A 20,468-nucleotide genomic window follows, 5' to 3' on the forward strand; every position below is an offset into this window, starting at 1 on the left:
TTTTGTCAAAATTTGATGTGTATAGAAAATTTTGTCAAAATATTTGTTTTTATAGAAAATGTTGTCCAAATATTGTTTCATATTTGTTGGTTTGATGTCAGCTTCAAAACCAGTGCGTTGACTAAACCAACAAAGAATGTTTGTCAAATTTATTTGGGCAAAGCTCTATAGACTGCAAGATGGTCGGATAGACGCACGTTTCGAAATTACCACATTCCTCATCAGCATCCTCTACTTGCAGCAAAACTATCAACCAATCATCAGAACAAATTTGACAAACATTCTTTTCCTCTGTTGGTTAAGCTACTCTTGTAGTTTAGTCAACGCTGAGATCACAACATCAAATATGATTGAAGCACAAACCAACAATAACAAAACAAAACGAAAATTTTATTTGTACAAAAAAATTTATTTCTATAGAAAATGTTCTCTAAATTTTATTTCTATAGAAAATTTTGTCAAAATTTTATTTCTATAGAAATTTTGGCAAAATTTTATTTGTATAGAAAATATTGTCAAAAAAAATATTTGTCAAAATTTTATTTCTATAGAAAATTATCTCAAAATTTAATATGTATAGAATTTTTTGTAAAAATTTAATTTCTATAGAAAATTTTGTCAAAATTTTATTTTTACAGAAAATTTTGTTAAAATATTATTTCTACAGAAAATGTTGTCAACATTTTATTTATATAGAAAATTTTGTCAAAATTTTATTTCTATAGAAAATTTTGTCAAAATTTTTGTTTCTATAGAAAATTTTGTCAAAATTTTATTTCTATAGAAAATTATCTCAAAATTTAATATGTATAGAATTTTTTGTCAAAATTTAATTTCTATAGAAAATTTTGTCAAAATTTTATTTTTACAGAAAATTTTGTTAAAATATTATTTCTACAGAAAATGTTGTCAACATTTTATTTATATAGAAAATTTTGTCAAAATTTTATTTATATAGAAAATTTTGTCAAAATTTTAGTTTCTATAGAAAATTTTGTCCAAATATTATTTCTATAGAAATTTTGTCAAAATTATAATTCTATAGAAGATTTTGTAAAAATTTTATTTTTATAGAAAGTTTTGTCAAGATTTTATTTCTATAGAAAATTTTGTCAAAATTTTTGTTTCTATAGAAAATTTTGTCAAAATTTTATTTCTATAGAAAATTTTGTCAAAATTTTATTTCTATAGAAAATTTTATCAAAAATTTATTTCTATAGAAAATGTTGTCCAAATATTATTTCTAAAGAAATTTTGTCAAAATTATAATTCTATAGAAAATTTTGTCAATATTTTATTTCTATAGAAAATTTTGTCAGAAATTTATATCTATAGAAAATTTGGCAAAATTTTTGTTTCTATAGAAAATTTTGTCAAAAATTTATTTCTAAAGAAAATTTTGTAAAATTTTTTGTTTCTATAGAAAATTTTGTTAAAATTTTTGTTTATATAGAAAATTTTGTCCAAATATTATTTTTTTAGAATTTTGTCAAAATTATAATTCTATAGAAGATTTTGTAAAAATCGTATTTCTATAGAAAATTTTGTCAAAATTTTATTTCTATAGAAAATTTTGTCAAAATGTTTGTTTCTTTAGGAAATTTTGTCAACATTTTATTTCTATAGATAATTTTTACAAAATTTTATTTCTATAGAAAATTTTATTAAAAATTTTTTTTCTATAGATAATTTTTACAAAATTTAATGTCTATAGAAAAATTCATACAAATTATTTTTTCTATAGAAAATTTTGTCAAAATTTTATTTTTACAGAAAATTTTGTTAAAATATTATTTCTACAGAAAATTTTGTCAAAATTTTATTTCTATAGAAAATTTTGTCAAAATGTTTGTTTCTTTAGGAAATTTTGTCAACATTTTATTTCTATAGATAATTTTTACAAAATTTTATTTCTATAGAAAATTTTATCAATTTTTTTTTCTATAGATAATTTTTACAAAATTTAATGTCAATAGAAAATTTTGTACAAATTTTTGTTTCTATAGAAAATTTTGTCAAAATTTTATTTTTATAGAAAATTTTGTTAAAATATTATTTCTACAGAAATTTTTTTCAAAATTTTATTTCTATAGAAAATTTTGTTTCTATAGAAAATTTTGTCAAAATTTTATTTCTATACACAATTTTCTCAAAATTTTATTTCCATATAAAATTTTGTCTAAATTTTTTCTTTATAGATAATTTTTACAAAATTTAATTTCTATAGAAAATTTTGTCAATATTTTATTTCTATAGAAAATTTTGTCAAAAATTTATTTCTATAGAATATGTTGTAAAAATTTTTGTTTCTATAGAAAGTTTTGTCAAAGTTTTGGTTTTTATAGAAAATTTCGTCAACATTTTTATTTCTATAGAAAATTTTGTGAAAATTTTATTTCTGAAGAAAATTTTTTATTTTAATAAAAATTTAACAATTTAAAATAGTTTCATAGTACTTTTCAGGTCTTACAATTATCCATTATCCTCATAGCACTTTTTATCATTTAAAATTCTAAATTAAATCAAATAAATGATAATGTAATAACTTAAAACGTAGCCATAAACTAATTTTCCGCAACCATTTACAGAAATTGCAATTAGTTCAAAGTTTAATGGTTTTGTTTTGTAATAAAAATTCTATTCTAATGAAATTTACATCAAGAGACACTTACATTAGATATTCTTTGGTTTTTTTGCGTATTTTAATTGTACGCAAATAATGCTAAAATGTATTTCACTTACAATAAGAAATTGCTAGTCATTATTTTTTCTATAATGTGGTGAGTGGAACTTATTATACAAGGCATAAGGGTCTGCAACGTGTGTAGTTTTCTTTTTTTTGTGAAAAACCACAAGCGTGTAGTGACTGCTACACTGAAAATTAAATCTTGGAAATATTTTAAAGATCAAATATTAATTGGGATTATTTGGAATTATTTTAATAATTTTCCCTATGTTAAAAATTTTATTTTTTCTTCTTTTTAAGCTTGTACTAAGTGTGGGGAAAAAAAAATTCAATAATATCAACTATAGTTTATGTATGAATATGAATTCTAAATAAATCCATGGTTGACACTATCATTTTTGTGACGGAAGCAATTTCATTTCCAAAACTAATTGGATCAATTAATATCGATATTCAGTCAAAAGTAATTTTTCTCTGTGTATTAAGGTTTATGAACTTACCACAAAATGGAAAACTATGCCCATGAACTTAATTTATTTTTGTGATATAATGATTTTTTTTATTGTATAGTTTAATAAAATTATCATTATATCATATGTTATAACATCGATAGAAAGCTTTTCTCTAGTTTTTGTATTCAAGTATTTAGTTGTTAAAATTTTATTTCTACATACTCATTTAAACAAAGTTGCATTTAATGATTATTGTGCAATTTAGAATTACATTCATTGGCATTTGTTTACTCTACTATTATGAGTCTTATTTGCAAATATTTGTTTGTTTTTCTGTCTTTCGATATATTTTACAAAATTTTGCTGTGGAAAGTTGATGTGAAATAATTCCACATCAATGGAGATCTAAACAAAATATGTACTTGGATCCAAACATATTGACTTTGACAAACCCTAAAGGAATTGGTATTGATTCCGAGCCAAAGATCTTGTTTCTTTGAAATAATATATTGGCACAGGACTTATACCCTAAACCACATAATATCTGCAAAAAATGTTCCTACTATTTGCCAACATTTTATTTTTATAAAAAAGTTTGTCAAAATGTTATTTCTGTAGAAAATGTTGTCCACATTTTATTTCTGTAGAAAATTTTGTCCACATTTTATTTCTATAGAACATTTTGTCAAAATTTTATTTCTGTAGAAGATTTTGTCCACATTTTATTTCTATAGAAAATTTTGTCAAAATTTTATTTCTTTAGAAAATTTTGTTAAAATTTTATTTCTGTAAATTTTTTTTCAAAATTTTATTTCTATAGAAAATTTTGTCAAAATTTTATTTTTATAGAAAATTTTGTCAAAATTTTATTTGTACAGAAAAATTTATCAAAATTTTATTTCTATCGAAAATTTTCTCAAAATCAAAAGTTTACTAAAAATTTTATTTCCATACAAAAATTTGTCCAAACTTTATTTCTATAGAAAATTTGTCAGAATTATATTTCTAGAGAAAATTTATAGAAAATTTTTCAAAATTTTATTTTTATAGAAAATTTTGTCAAAATTTTATTTCTATAGAAAATTTTGTCCAAATTTTACTTCTATAGAAAATTTCGTCAAAATTTTATTTCTATAGAAAAATTTATCAAAATTTTATTTCTATAGAAAATTTTGTCAACATTTTACTTCTATAGAAAATTTTGTCAAAATTTTATTTCTATAGAAAATTTGTTAAAATTATATTTCTATAGAAAATTTATAGAAAATTTGTCAAAATTTTATAGAAAATTTGTCAAAATTTTATAGAAAATTTTGTCAAAGTTTTATTTCTATAGAAATTTTTGTCAACATTTTACTTCTATAGAAAATTTTGTCAACATTTTATTTCTATAGAAAATTTGTTAAAATTATATTTCTATAGAAAATTTATAGAAAATTTGTCACAATTTATAGAAAATTTGTCAAAATTTTATAGAAAATTTTGTCAAAGTTTTATTTCTATAGAAAATTTTGTCAAAATTTTATTTCTATAGAAAATTGTGTCAAAATTGTATTTCAATAGAAGATTTTGTTAAAATTTTATTTCTATAGAAAATTGTGTCAAAATTTTATTTCTATAGAAAATTTGTCAGAATTATATTTATATAGAAAATTTAAAGAAAATATTCTCAAAATTTTATTTCTTAAGAACATTTTGTCAAAATTGTATTTCTAAAAAAAATTGTCCACATTTTATTTCTATAGAAAATTTTGTCAAAATTCTATTTCTATAGATAATTTTGTCAAAGTTTTATTTATATAGAAAATTTTGTCAAAATTTTATTTCTTTAGAAAATTTTGTCAAAATTTTATTTCTACAGAAAAATTTATCAAAATTTTATTTCTATAGAAAATTTTATCAAAATTTTATTTCTATAGAAAATTTATAGAAAATTTGTCAACATTTAGTTTTATAGAAAATTTATAAATTTTATCAAAATTTTATTTCTTTAGAAAATTTGATCAAAATTTTATTTTTTAGAAAATTTTGTCAAAATTTCATTTCTATAGAAAATTTTCCCAAAATTTTATTTCTATAGAGAATTTTGTCAAAATTTTATTTCTATAGAAAATTTTCTCAAAATTTTATTTCTATAGAATATTTTGTAAAAATTTTATTTCTATAGAAAATTTTGTCAAAATTTTATTTCTATAAAAAATTTTGTCAAATTTTTATTTCTATAGAAAATTTGCAAGAATTATTTTTCTATAGACAATTTTTCAAAATTTTATTTTTATAGAAATTTTTTCAAAATTTTATTTTTATGGAAAATTTTCTAAAAATTTTATTTCTTCATTCGTTTTGTTTGTTATTGTTGGCTTCTCTTCAATCGTTATTGTTGTTTTTGATCTCAGCTTAAAGCCATGCATTGACTAAACTACAAGTGTAGCTTAACCAACAGAGGAAAAGTATGCTTGTCACATTTATTTGGGCAAAGCCCTATAGACTGCAAGATGGTTGGATGTACAGCTGTTTCGGAATTACCACATTCCTCATCAGCATCCTCTATTTGCAGCAAAACTATCAACCAATTATCAGAATAAATTCGGGTAATTCACTCAACCCAAAGTGAACTACACTTGAACCTCCCGAAAAAGGGTTTCATAGTCGGCTACTGCCTAAACAAATTTGCCAGCATATCTCTTTTCCTTTGCCAAACTCAAATCATCGATTTTGAATGTATTTGGCTGGGTTTGTTTTTGAGCGTGCTTCCTCTATCTTCATTCGTTTTGTTAGTTTATTTCTTTAGATAATTTTCTCAAAATATTATTTCTAATTTTGTAAATATTTTATTTCTATTGAAATTTTTCTACCAAATCGTCAATAATTCTACTAATTTACCAAAAATTAAAAAAAGTACCACTCTTGGTAGAATTCTACCAACTGTGGCAACCGTGATGCCAATATTTAGGTTTGTCACTGTATATAGTTTAAAACTAGGGTCTCTAAAATTAAAATTAGGATAAAGATTTTTCGAATTTTGGTGTGTCAATTACGGTTGCCAATCGTGTCAAAAATAATCTACGAAAATTTGAAGAACATTTTTCAATATTATATATTATGATTTTTCCTATTGGCGACAATTTTTTGGGTGCTTGAATATCCCTGGAGTTGTAAATGTGTCGAATTTATAATGTTTTAAGAAAATTTTATTTCTATGGAAAATTTTATTTCCATACAAAATTTTGCCCAAATTTTATTTCTATGGAAAATTTTCTCAAAAATTTTATTTCTATAGAAAATTTTGTCAAAATTTTATTTCTATAGAAAATTTTCTCAAGAATGTTATTTCTATAGAAAATTTTGTCAAAATTATGCTTCTTTAAAAAATGTTGTCAAAATTTTATTTTTAAAATTAGGATAAAGATTTATAGATTTTTGTTTCATTTTTCCATGCTAAAGCCCGGTATGCGGTTTAGTATTAAAATGTTTTAAAAATTAAAGCATATTTTTAGGCTTAGTATTTTTCTCCCTTTAGCTTTTTAGAAATCGTTATTAAACATTTTGTTTTTTTTTTCTTTCTTTACAGATTTTCAAAAATCAACAGCCAACAAGAGGACTCTTTTAATTATAAAGACCTCCATTGAGGTCCTGCCCTGGTCTTAGGGCTAAGACTTTTTTCCCTTTCATTCCCTACTGTCCCAGGGGAATACACCACCACAAAAATAATTTTGTTTGTTTGAACACATACAATGACAGAAAATCAAATATTTTCCATGTCGACTGAATTATTCGACTCCTCTTCCAATAGCAGCAATCCATTGAATTTATATTCTTTGGGTCCAAGCGCATTGTTTGCCACTTTTGCATCGAACAACAGTAATACAACAACACCCATCAACAGTAACAACAATAATAATAATAGCAATTTAAATCTCAATAATTCCGGATTTGGTTTTACCACACAACCATCATCATCATCGTCCTCCTCTACAATAACATTGCCATTATTCTCCACAATTGGCGCTGGAAGCCAAAGGAATAACAGCAGCAGCAGCATCAATCGGAGTGGAGGCACTGGTGGAGGTAGTAGTAATGTTATGCTGACAAATGCCATATCGATACCAAGGAGTAATAATCCCAATCAATTGCATAATCCCTATACGGACGATATATTGCATCATCCGTCGTCCAGTCCTTTTTTAAGTCATCTCTTGCAACATCAACAATTAGGACTAAGTCAAGAACAGACTTCATCACCTCAACAGCAACAGCAACAACAGAACAATCTAAACCTCCATAGCCAACAACAAGGAAACCTTATAAACGGCACAACAATAACCATCACCAGCACCATGATGTCTTCGCAGCAACAACAACAACAGCAGCAGCAGCAACATCATCTGCAACAACAGCAGTCAGCACAAAATGGTCAATTATCTGGAGGCGGTGGTGGTCTACTCACTGTCTCCATGAATGATTATTCCGATTATGGCTTAGATGCTTTGGACTCAGCTTCACTCTCACCCACACTTTTACAGGATGTTAGTTTAAGTGCAGCAACTCAGAGTCTAACACCAGGCCATAATTCCGGAGCTTCGATCAATTCACCATTCTATAATCATGATCCTTCATCACCTATGAATATAAGCCAGGGTAATGGTAGTGTTAATGGTTTAGCCGGTAGTATTGGTACAGGCGGTAGTGGATCCCTTAATATATCCTCTCTCAATACCGATATAAATGGTGTGGTTACATTTCTATCATCTTCGGCCACAGCTGAAGATATTAGCTCCTCTCTGATGTATGATGTCAATGTTGCGGCCAATGGCAACACCATGTGGAGTGATATTGGAAATGCCATAGCACCAACGAAAAATGAACCATTCAATTTTGATGATGATTGTATATTCTCCATTGATAAGGTTGATGTGAACTCCGCTGGTTTCGGGGATTTGGAAGGTCATTTTTTGGAGGATATAACAAATTTGGATGAATTTTTACCGTCTGGTGCTCATGATGGTACAAATGGATTTTTATTATCGCCCACATTGACCCAAACACATACACCATCACCGGGTATGGGGCCACCAATGGAATTAATGCAACAACAACAACAACAGCAACAAGGCCAACAACAACAGCAGCAACAACAACAACAAAATATGCATCAATTTACCCATTTGCATACGATGCAGGCATCATCATCTATCGATAGTGGCAATGGATCAGGATCCTCTGGCTCCAATGGTAGTTCCATGTTGCAGCAACAGCAGCAGCTGTCTTCTCAACAACAACAACAACAACAAAATCTACAAAGTTCCTCCTCTAGTCCATATGAAATTTACCACAGTACACCAAATAAACATCAAATGCACAATGCGAATACCTTTTCGCCAGGAAGTCAAGTAAGTTTTGGTCTATTTAAGATTTCTTGTCAAAAACTAATCATCTTTCTTCTTCATTTTACAGTCCTCTCACTCACCCTTGCAAATGAATTCCATAACACCACCCCCACCCCATGCCAATCGGTCACAGTATCAACAAGCCAAATCCCGTAAAATGAATGAAATGATGAAAAAAGATTTCTCCATATCACCCGATCGTAATAATTCTTCAATCGGTATCTTGGGCCACTCAGTGCCAGCTACCCATGGCCTATTGATGACCCAAAATGCTGTGAGTCCTGGTAGTAGTGGTTATGGTAGTGGTGGCGGTGGCGGTAATGGTTCGTCATCTGGTGCAGCTGTGATAAGTATGAATAGTGCTCGCAAACAATTCTATCAGGCAATGCAAGCCAATGATATCAATGGCTCAACGATATCGAGGCTTTCCTCGTCGGCTCCCACCCACTTGGGCATGGAACATATATGGACTAGACGTGAGCCCAGACAGCATTTACTTTCGACGGGCTCTTTGGCTGAGGCTGAATCATTTTCGTCATTGAGTACGGCCAGTGTGTTGTCACCCGATGGTCATGATTACTCGCAAGAGGACGATGATGATGATAATTCTACCGACTATAACAGTGATAATTACGATGATCTATCTAGTGATAATGGTTCGGACAATGAAGATGACACCACAACGATACGGGCTCGTTCGAATTCGAATAGTAGTACCCAGTTTTCATCGTCCAAGGGCAAGGAGCGTTTCTTTTGGCAATATAATGTACAGGCTAAGGGACCCAAAGGCAAACGTTTGGTATTTCAATCGAAATTGGAAGATCCCCATATATTAAATGAAGTCACAGATCCGGTATTTAGTCCAAATTGTTCTGTAAGAGGCATAAAGGTATATAAGGTGATTATCGTTCATTACCATCGAAAAAAGAAAAACACGAAATTTACTCATTTTTAAATTTTTTTCGTTTTTGTTTCCTACAACAGCATAGTGGCAAAGCCCGTAAAGGTGATGGTAATGATCTTACTCCAAATCCTCGTAAATTAAATAACATTGGCAAGGAATTGGATCGTCTGAGTCGTACCATCAATGATATGACTCCTGTTTCGGAACTGCCATTTAATGTACGACCCAAGTCACGTAAAGAGAAAAATAAATTAGCTTCACGTGCCTGTCGTCTAAAAAAGAAGGCTCAGCATGAGGCTAATAAGATTAAATTATATGGCTTGGAAATTGAACACAGTAAGTTAATGTGTATGATTATGGTCGTTGATCGCTTATTAATATTTTACTTTATTTATTTTTTCAGAACGTCTATTGAATGCAATTTCGGATATAAAACAGAATTTAGCTATAAAATATAGCAAACAAAATGTGGGTGAAAATTGTGAAGAAACAGATCTTCAAATCGAAAGAATCTATAAACATGCCATAGGTAAGTAATCAAAATACAGAGTTTTTACAGAATTTTCTATAGAAATAAAATTTTGACAAAATTTTCTGTAGAAATAAAATTTTGACAAAATTTTCTGTAGAAATAAAATTTTGACAAAATTTTCTGTAGAAATAAAATTTTGCAACAATTTTCTATAGAAATAAAATTTTGAAACAATTTTCAATAGAAATAAAATTTTGCAAAAATTTTCTATGGAAATAAAATTTTGACAAAATTTTGTTAGAAATTAAATTTAGACACAATTTTCTATAAAAATAAAATTTTGACAAAATTTTCTATAGAAAAAAATTTTGACACAATTTTCTATGGAAATAAAATTTTGAAAAAATTGTCTTTAGAAATAAAATGTCGACAAAATTTTTCTATAGTAATATACATAATTTTCTATGGAAATAAAATGTTGCGAAAATTTTCTATAGAAATAACATTATGCAAAAATTTTCTATAGAAATAAAATGTTCTCCAAATGTTTTAGAGAAATAAAATTTTGACAAAATTTTCTATTTGAATAAAATTTTGTGACAAAAATTTCCATAGAAATAAAATTTTGTGAAAGAATTTTCTATAGAAATGAAATTTTGACACAATTTTCTATGGAAATAAAATGTTGACAAAATTTTCTATAAAAAAAAAAAAAAAATTAGCAAAAATTTTCTATAGAAATAAAATTTTTACAAAATTTTACAATTGTGACAAAATTTTCTATAGAACTAAAATTTTGACAAAATTTTCTATAGAAATAAAATTTTGCAAAAATTTTTTATAGAAATAAAATTTTGCAAAAATTTTCTATAAAAATAAAATTTTTACAAAATTTTCCATAGAAATAAAATTTTCTCCAAATGTTTTAGAGAAATAAAATTTTGACAAAATTTTCTATTTGAATAAAATTTTGTGACAAAATTTTCCATAGAAATAAAATTTTGTGAAAGAAATTTCTATAGAAATGAAATTTTGACACAATTTTCTATGGAAATAAAATGTTGACAAAATTTTCTATAAAAAAAAAAATTTGCAAAAATTTTCTATAGAAATAAAATTTTCACAAAATTTTACAATTGTGACAAAATTTTCTATAGAACTAAAATTTTCACAAAATTTTCTATAGAAATAAAATTTTGCAAAAATAAAAAAAAAATAAAATTTTTACAAAATTTTCCATAGAAATAAAATTTTCACAAAAATTGCTATAGAACTAAAATTTTGACAAAATTTTCTATAGAAATAAAATTTTCGCAAAATTTTACAATTGTGACAAAATTTTCTATAGAACTAAAATTTTGACAAAATTTTCTATAGAAATAAAATTTTCACAAAATTTTACAATTTTGCAAAAATTTTCTATAAAAATAAAATTTTGCAAAAATTTTCTATAAAAATAAAATTTTGACAAAATTTTCTAAAAAAATAAAATTTTGCAAAAATTTTCTATAGAAATAAAATTTTGCAAAAATTTTTATAGAAATAAAATTTTCACAAAATTTTACAATTTTGACAAAATTTTCTATAGAACTAAAATTTTGACAAAATTTTCTATAGAACTAAAATTTTGACAAAATTTTCTATAAAAATAAAATTTTGCAAAAATTTTCTATAGAAATAAAATTTTCTATAGAAATAAAATAAAATAAAAATTTCGACAAAATTTTTTACAGAAATGAAATTTTGACACAATTTTCTATGGAAATAAAATTTGAACAAAATTGTCTATAGAAATAAAAGATTGAAAAAAATCTATAGAAATAAAATTTCGAAAAAAAACTTTCCATAGAAATAAAATTTTGCAAAAATTTTCTATAGAAATAAAATGTTCTTCAAATGTTGTAGAGAAATAAAATTTTGACAAAATTTTCTATACAAATAAAATTTTGACAAAATTTTCTATAGAAATAAAATTTTGCAAAAATTCTGGCATATGTAGCCACGGGTCTTATAACAGTATAAAGCCATTTCCCATCGTTCTCCGACTAATTTTTTGGCAAGAGTGTTATGCCGCATAGGTGGTATGCGGTATTTTCCATCCAGTTCATTTTAGAATCTAAGAAACTCCCACGTAAAGATGACGAAAATGGATCGCTATGCTTTTCAATTTGTATACCCTGCGCCACACTGTGGAACAGGGTATTATAAGTTAGTGCATATGTTTGCAACACCTAGAAGGAGACGAGATAGACACATGGTGTCTTTGGCAATAATGCTCAGGGTGGGTCCCTGAGTCGATATAACCATGTCCGTCTGTGAACACATTTTTGTGATCAAAGTCTAGGTCGCAATTTAAGTCCAATCGCCTTCAAATTTGGCGCATGTTCCTAATTTGGGTCAGAATAGAACCCTATTGATTTTGGAAGAAATCGGTTCAGATTTAGATATAGCTCCTATATATATCTTTCGCCCGATATGTACTAATATGCCCCAGCAGCCAGAGTTTTATACCGATTTGCTTGAAATTTTGTACAAACATAACACTTAGTCGTATAGTCAAGTGTGCAAAATTTGATTGAAATCGGTTCAGATTTAGATATAGCTCCCATATATATCTTTCGCCCGATATGGACTTATATGGCCCCAGAAGCCAGTGTTTTACCCCAAATTGGTTGAAATTTTGCACAAGGAGAAAAATTAGTACTATAGTCAAGTATGAAATCGATTCAGATTTAGATATAGATCCCACATATATATCTTTCGCCCGATATACATTTATATGGCCACAGAAGCCAGAGTTTTACCCCAATTAGATTAAAATTCTGCACTAGAAATACAATTAGTAGTGTAGTTAAGTGTGCTAAATTTTATTGAAATCGGTTCAGATTTAGATATAGCTTCCATATATATGTTTTTTCCTATTTGGCCAAAAATGGTCAAAATACCCACATTTTCCTTATAAATAATTTTATTACTAATAAATTTTTCTTTATTTTGTTCTCTTCCAGGTGGTTTAGCTATAGCTGGCAGTACCACAGACTTTGTTAATAAAGTTTTGGTAAATGTTAAAAATGGCCAACCAAGCGGTGGTTTGGAAGAGCTTAGAAATACCTAAGAACTCGCAGCATAAAAGTCATCTCGCCATAGACTTTAAACGGTAATGGGTGATGATAAACACGCCCCCTCCCTTCCCCATCTCTACTCCAATTCAAATCAAAAATAATACAGATGAATGAGGAAACTACTACTCCATTGCAACATGATAAGAGGCATACAATAAAAATAAATTTGGTTACTCTACAAGTAAGAACATAAAAGAAAAATCCACACATTTTATTTTGTAAAATGCTACCAGTTTTACCTGTTTTTTTTTGCTCTATATTAATTATAATAGTTTTTTGTTTGTTTTTAATTTAAGTGCATTTGTTTTTTAAGTTTGTCTTGTGTTAATTTTTTTAAGAAAACAAAAAGTTAAGTTTAATGATGTCATATATATATTTTAATTGAAAAAAAAAATAGAACCTAAATAATTGTAATATATATTTTTTATTTTTTTTATATAAATGCTGTTATAAAAAGAGATCTAATATGTTCTGTTAAAGTTTTTCTACTTTTATGTTTTGTTTTATAATTCGAGTTGATTTTTATTTTTATGAAAATACTACTTTTAAAAGTTGAAAAACAAAACAAAAACCCTAAACAAAACAGAAATGTGAGAAAAAGTTAAAACTTTAAAAACGTCTTTTTTTTTTAATGAAATAAGCAGTAAGTTATTTTAAGAAAATAATGAGCCGAAAAAATTAAAATTTTTGTCTAAGAAAAATTCCCCAATGAAAAGGGAAAATTTTCAACAAAAAAAAAAACATGAGAAAAATGCTAAAAAATTACGCACTAAATGTTATATACCTTATACATATATCTAATCTTTATATATACATATACATATATTTACACATAAACATAAACATTAAGAAAAACATAAATACATATTTATAAAACAAAAAATCAAAGAAATTAAACATACGAATGCATATATACATACATACATAAAAACGAGAAAAATACTTATACCTATAAATATATATATACATATATGAATTTCTATATATATAATTTTATTTATATATCTAAAACAAAATACAATACTTCTTGTTATATACCCTAGGGTCTATATGATTTAATAAAAAAAAATATTAGGATTCATACAAAAACAAAAAGAGAGTGTAAAAGTAAACCACAATATATACATATATATAAAAAAAAAACATACATAAATACATTTTTTACAAGGTGATATATTTTTAATTCTTATTTTATTTTATTTTATTTTTTTTAATATTATTATGTTTATTAATTATTGTCTTAAGTTCTATGGCAATGTTTTATTAAACGAAAATTTCCCGTTTTTTCTCTCTTTCCATTAAGTTTATTTTTATTATTGATTTAATTCTTTGTAAAACATTAGTTTACTTCTTTGATATTTTCTTTAGAATAACTAAGGAAATTAGTTTTGTGTCTATAGCAATTCTTATGTAAAAAAAAAACAATATTTTTTTGTTTGGAAGATACACCATACACAACCATTTATTTTTTCTAAATAAAATCAAAAGAAACAAAAGAAAAAAACCCCATAAAATAATCTGAGTTGTTTTTTATTTCTTATTTTGAGTTGAGTTTATTTGGAATGTATGTATTTTTCTTTTTAATTTATTTACATATATAGATATATATATATATTTTTTTTTAAATTTCTTACCTACAATTTCCTAGTGTCTTTTCTAAATTAAAATTTTATCTAACAAATTCTGTTTTGCGATTTTACACTCTAATTACATATATCCAGTTCCATCACTATGATAGGGATTGAAAATCGACTAATCGAGTTTTTGTCCAAAAAAAAAAACTCGATGCCGACTTTTTGTATTTTTCAAATTCAATTAATCCAACGTTTGATAATTTTGAAAATTGACTCAAATAGACTTTTGATAATTTTGAAAATTGACTCAAAGCGACTGTTGATAATTTTGAAAATCGACTTAAATCGTTTGAAAGACTTTTGATGTCAACCAAAATCGAGTAATCGACTTTTAGCGAAAATATCAAAAATTCGACATTGTAATAATAGTGGAATTTGCTGCAAATATTTTTATGGTAATTATGAGAGAGGCTGTAGATGATATAATTTATTTTAACGGCCATTTTCATGTAGCACTATTAGGCTTTAACTGCCAGTTAACAGAAAGTAAATTCCAAATATCTTCTCTCCGGTTAACTTTAACTGAATTTTCGGCAGTTAAGTTCCTAACTGTCATATGGAATATATACGCAAGATGGCAGCTATGCCCATAATACGGTTTAAAAGATCGTTAGTTAACGGAGCACTAATGGAGCTTCATGAAAATGGGCGTAAAAGTAATTTTAAAAGGATACAAACATACACGATTAGTATTAAAGTGTAAAATTATTCGATTTTGACATGTAAAAGTCATAAAACAAATTTTGAAAAATTCCGAAAATTTGATACATGTACAGTGAAACCTCTCAAACTTGCACACTCGGAAAACCGGACACCTCTCAAATGTGGACAATTGTCTGGGGACGTTTGCTATATCACCTCATTAAAATTAACCTCTCATAAGTGGACAGCTCCCAAATGTGGACAAAATTTAGGCGACCGTGGGTATCCACCTTTCAGAGGTTTCACTGTATATCTAAATTTGAAAAAGTCGACTTTTATAAAAAAGTCCAGTCGAAAGGTCTATCTTTAAAAATTTGAAAACGTGGAAAATCGACAGTTTCGACTTTATTTATTTATTTATTTTTTTTGAAATATCGGAAATTCGTTTTTTCATGTTCATTGCTATCAGAAGAAAAAAGTTTAATTGGATCCAAAGATTTGTACCTTGCTTTAAGGATTTTGATATTGATTTCGAGCCAAAGAGTAGAGAAATATATAGTATAACGGCCATTTTCATGTAGCTCCGTTTAGCTTTAACTTCCAGTTAACGGAAAGTAAATTGCAAATATCATCTCTCCGGTTAACGTTAACTGAAAAATTTTTGGCAGTTAAGTTCCTAACTGGCTTATGGAATATATAGACAAGATGACAGCTATGTCCATAATACGATTTAAAAGTTCGTTAGTTAACGGAACACTAACGGAGCTTCATGAAAATGGGGGTAAGAAATATATTTATTAGAAAGGTATCTCACATCAAATTTGGGCCCTATAAAATTCAAATTGTGAGATATAAATTCCATTTAGCGAATTTCCATTATATTGATTAGAAAGCTATCTGGGTTTAATTCTAGGCTCTATAAAATTAAAATTGTGTTACAGATCTCACTTATCAAATTGCAATCACAGAAAAAAAAATTCACGGAAATTTTTCCAATTAAGTCTTAATTGAGTTTTAAAAAATATTCAATTAATAATTTAATTGATTCAACATTTAATTGAAACAAAAATCAATCACAAAAATTAATAATATCAATTAATTTTTTACTTGGATCAATTGCTCAACAAAAAATGACGCTGCGCCCCCACCCTGGAACCTCGCGGTGCCCCCCGTAGGGGGTCGCCCCCCATTTGGGAAACTCTGTTCTAAGAGAACCAAATTTCATCCGATCCGGTTGAAATTTGGTACGTGGTGGTACCAAACCATGCAAAAATTGGTCCACATCGGTTCATAATTATATATAGCCCCCATATAAACCGATCCCCAGATTTGGCTTGCGGTGCCTCAAAGAGAAGCAAATTTCATCCGAACCGGGTGAAATTTGGTATATAGTGTTAGTATATGGTCTCTAACAATCATGCCAGAATTGGTCCATATCGGTCGATAATTGGTCCATATCGGTCGATAATTGGTCCACATCGGTCCCTAATTATATATAGCCCTTATATAAACCGATCCCAAGATTTGACCTCCGGTGTTTCTTGAAGGAGAAAAATTCATCCGATCCGGCTGAAACTTAGTGCGTAGTGTTAGTACATGGTCTCTAACAACCATGCCAGAATTGGTCCATATCGGTCCATAATTATATATAGCCCTTATATAAACCGATCCCCAGAGTTGACCTCCGGAGCCTCTTAAAAGAGCAAAATTCATCCGATCCGGTTGAAACTTATTACGTTGTGTTAGTATATGGTCTCTAACAACCATGCAAAAATTGGTCCATATCGGTCCATACCGATCCCCAGATTTGACCTTCGGAGCCTCTTGAAGGAGCAAAATTCATCCGATCCGGTTGAAACTTAGTACGTGGTGTTAGTATATGGCCTCTAAAAACCATGCAAAAATTGGTCCATATCGGTCCATACAATCCTCCACTTTCCTTCAAGTTTCATAGTGTGGGGGAAGGAGATGGTTCCCGTCCAAATACCCAAAAATTTGGACGGGAACCATGTACCCTGTATAAATTTAATCAACTTCTCCTAATTTAAAGTAAATCGGAGATGGTTAGATTTTGCTCTATTTTTTTTTGTAAAGGGACGTCACTTTCTCTGCAAATTTCAAGAAATCTATAAACTTTCCTTCAAGTTTCATAGTGTGGGGGAAGGAGATGGTACCCGTCCAAATACCCGAAAATCAAGTACACCATATTGATTTCATAATCTTCCCCTACGGCCTTTGTAAATTTCAAGTAAACTTGAGAATTCTAGTTTTTTTTTTGTTCAGTTTCAGAGGAGGTCTCCCTCCCCGCCCCAATATCGAAAAATGATATATTGTGTACACTATATTGTGTAGACGTCCCAGAAAATCTCAAGCAAATTATAAGTCCAATTTTTAAACGGCGGGGAAGGCCCCTCTTCCCTTCCGAATATCACAAAACTGGATATCCATTATAATAATATAACCTACCCCACATCCTCTGTAAATTTCAAGTAAATTGGAAAAGTTTAAAAGTTTCACGGTATGTACTTGAGGAGAAATGATGTCTCCCTGTGCCCTTTTATTTTTCCCCGACCAAATATTAAAAAATCATATACCTCACCTAAATTTCATAATCTCCCCCAAGTTCTCCGTAAAATTTCAGTAAGTCGACTTAAAAAAAAAAAAGTCAGACAAAGGGGAGGGCCCCCTCCTCGACCAAATATCGAAAAATAAAGTAGCTGTTCTTTGCCAAGACGCCTCCTTCAACCTTCTCTGAAAATTTAAAGCAAATCGGATAATTTTGTTCCAATTTTCAAAAAATCGGGCAAGGGGGAGGTCACCCTTCCCGTCCAAATATTAAAAAATCAGGTACCCCATAATAAATTCATAACCTCACGGCATGTTCTCTGTAAATCTCAAGTAAATCAGAGAATTTTTGTTTTTTTTTAATGTACTTTAAATAAAAATCGTATAAAGGGGTGGTCCACCTCTGCGACCAAATATCGAAAAAAAAGTAGCGGGTCTTTGTCTAGACATCACCCTAACCTTCCTTGGAAATTTCACCCAAATCGGATAACTTTGGCCCAATTTTGAAAAAGTCGGGCAAGGAGGATGCCCCCTCCCCCACCAGATATCAAAAAATGAGGTACCCTATTTTCACCACATGATTACCCTGTACGTTCACCAAATATTTTTCATGTGATAAAATAAAATTATTTTAGAACAAAAGCAACTGCGATGAATTCAAATTATAAATTTTTGTAATGTGCGCTGTATGCTTAAAAAAAGATTTTCCCGAATTTTCTTTGCTATAAACCTCACAGAGACCTTTCCAACGAATGCAAAGCCGTTGAAATCGGTTCGTGCGTTCTGGAGTTAAATCGTCAGGAAGGAAGACCCGACTTATTTTTATGCCCTCCACCATAGGATGGGGGTATTTTAACTTTGTCATTCCGTTTGTAACACATCGAAATATTGCTCTAAGACCCCATAACGTATATATATTCTTGGTCGTGGTGAAATTCTGAGTCGATTTGAGCATGTCCGTCCGTCCGTCTGTTGAAATCACGCCAACTTCCGAACGAAACAAGCTATCGACTTGAAACTTGGCATAAGTAGTTGTTATTGATGTAGGTCGGATGGTATTGCAAATGGGCCATATCGGACCACTTTTACGTATAGCCCCCATATAAACCGACCCCCCAGATTTGGCTTGCAGAGCCTCTTGGAGGAGCAAAACTCATCCGATCTGCTTGAAATTTGGTATGTGGTGTTAGTATATGGTCTATAACAACTATGCAAAAATTGGTCCATAAATATATATATATAGCCCCCATATAAACCGATCTCCAGATTTGACCTACGGAGCTTCTTGGAGGAGCAAAATTCATCCGATCCGGTTGAAATTTGGTATGTGGTGTTAGTATATGGTCTGTAACAACCATGCAAAAATTGGTCTATATCGGTCCATAATTATATATAGCCCCCATATAAACCGATCCCCAGATTTGACCTCCAGAGCCTCTTAGAGGAGCAAAATTGATCCGATCCAGTTGAAATTTGGTACGTCGTGTCAGTAAATGGTCTCTAACAACCAAGCAAAAATTGGTCCATATAGGCCCATAATTATATAGCCCCCATATACATCGACCCCTAGATTTGACCTCCGAAGGCTCTGGGAGGAGCAAAATTCATCCGATCCGGTTGAAATTTTGTACGTGGTGTTAGTATATGGTCTCTAACAACCATGCAAAAATTGGTCCATAAATATATATAGCCCCCATATAAATCGATCCCCAGATTTGAACTCCGGAACCTCTTGGAGGAGGAAAATTCATCCGATTCGGTTGAAATTTGGTAAATTTCGCTAGTATATGATCGCTAACAGCCATGCAAAAAGTGGTCCATATCGGTCTGTAATTATATATAGCCAATGGCCAATCACAGAAAAATTGGTCCATATCGCCAAAAATAATCTACCAAAATTTTATTTCTATATAAAATTTTGTCAAAATTTTATTACTATAGAAAGTTTTGTCAAAATTTTATTTCTGTAGAAAATTTTGTCAAAATTTTATTTCTATGGAAAATTGTATCAAAATTTTATTTCTATGTAAAATTTTATCAAAATTTTATTTCTATAGAAAATTTTATCAAAATTTTATTTCTACAGATAATTTTGTCAAAATTTTATTTCTATAGAAAATTTTGCCAAAATTTTATTTCTATACAAAAATTTGTTAAAATTTTATTTCAATAGAAAATTTTGTCAAAATTTTATTTCTATAGAAAATTATGTCAACATTTTATTTCTATAGAAAATTATGTCAATATTTTATTTCTATAGAAAATTTTGTCGAACTGAATTATATACGTCTTTAATAGGCCTTTTTGTTGTTTAATATATCCCCCGTATGGAGTAACATTCAATTTAGAAGACGGTGTTAAGGATTTTTTAAGATACCTTGCCATCGGCAAGTGTTACCGCAACCCAAATAATTCGATTGTGGATGACAGTCTTTAGTAGAAGTTTCTACGCAATCCATGGTGGAGGGTACATAAGATTCGGCCTGGCCGAACTTACGGCCGTATATACTTGTTATATATTAGATTTTTTTTTTTATAGTTTGGTGTATTTTTATTTTTTGTATACATTGAGGATTTACTTTACATGCTCTTTATATGAAAGAA

At 28.3% G+C, this 20,468-nt stretch overlaps 1 protein-coding gene and 1 long non-coding RNA gene across 3 annotated transcripts in view; one reads left to right on the plus strand and one right to left on the minus strand.

The window, feature by feature from the left end:
- REPTOR (repressed by TOR) overlaps positions 1–14,298 on the plus strand; it is a 141,529-nt gene extending 127,231 nt beyond the window's left edge. For both annotated transcript variants that reach the window (XM_075290375.1, XM_075290374.1), the window contains exons 3-7: positions 6,710–8,528; positions 8,593–9,423; positions 9,510–9,765; positions 9,833–9,958; positions 12,910–14,298. In XM_075290375.1, coding sequence (XP_075146490.1) covers positions 6,873–8,528; positions 8,593–9,423; positions 9,510–9,765; positions 9,833–9,958; positions 12,910–13,016 — 2,976 coding nt within the window. In that variant the 5' untranslated portion in view covers positions 6,710–6,872 and the 3' untranslated portion in view covers positions 13,017–14,298. The remainder of the gene's footprint in view (positions 1–6,709; positions 8,529–8,592; positions 9,424–9,509; positions 9,766–9,832; positions 9,959–12,909) is intronic.
- The window catches only part of LOC142220946 (uncharacterized), a 91,279-nt gene that overhangs the window by 57,364 nt on the left and 13,447 nt on the right, over positions 1–20,468 (minus strand). The window lies entirely within an intron of this gene.

The sequence above is a fragment of the Haematobia irritans genome, chromosome 1 (assembly GCF_050003625.1).
Source record: "Haematobia irritans isolate KBUSLIRL chromosome 1, ASM5000362v1, whole genome shotgun sequence".
Classification (NCBI taxonomy): domain Eukaryota; kingdom Metazoa; phylum Arthropoda; class Insecta; order Diptera; family Muscidae; genus Haematobia; species Haematobia irritans.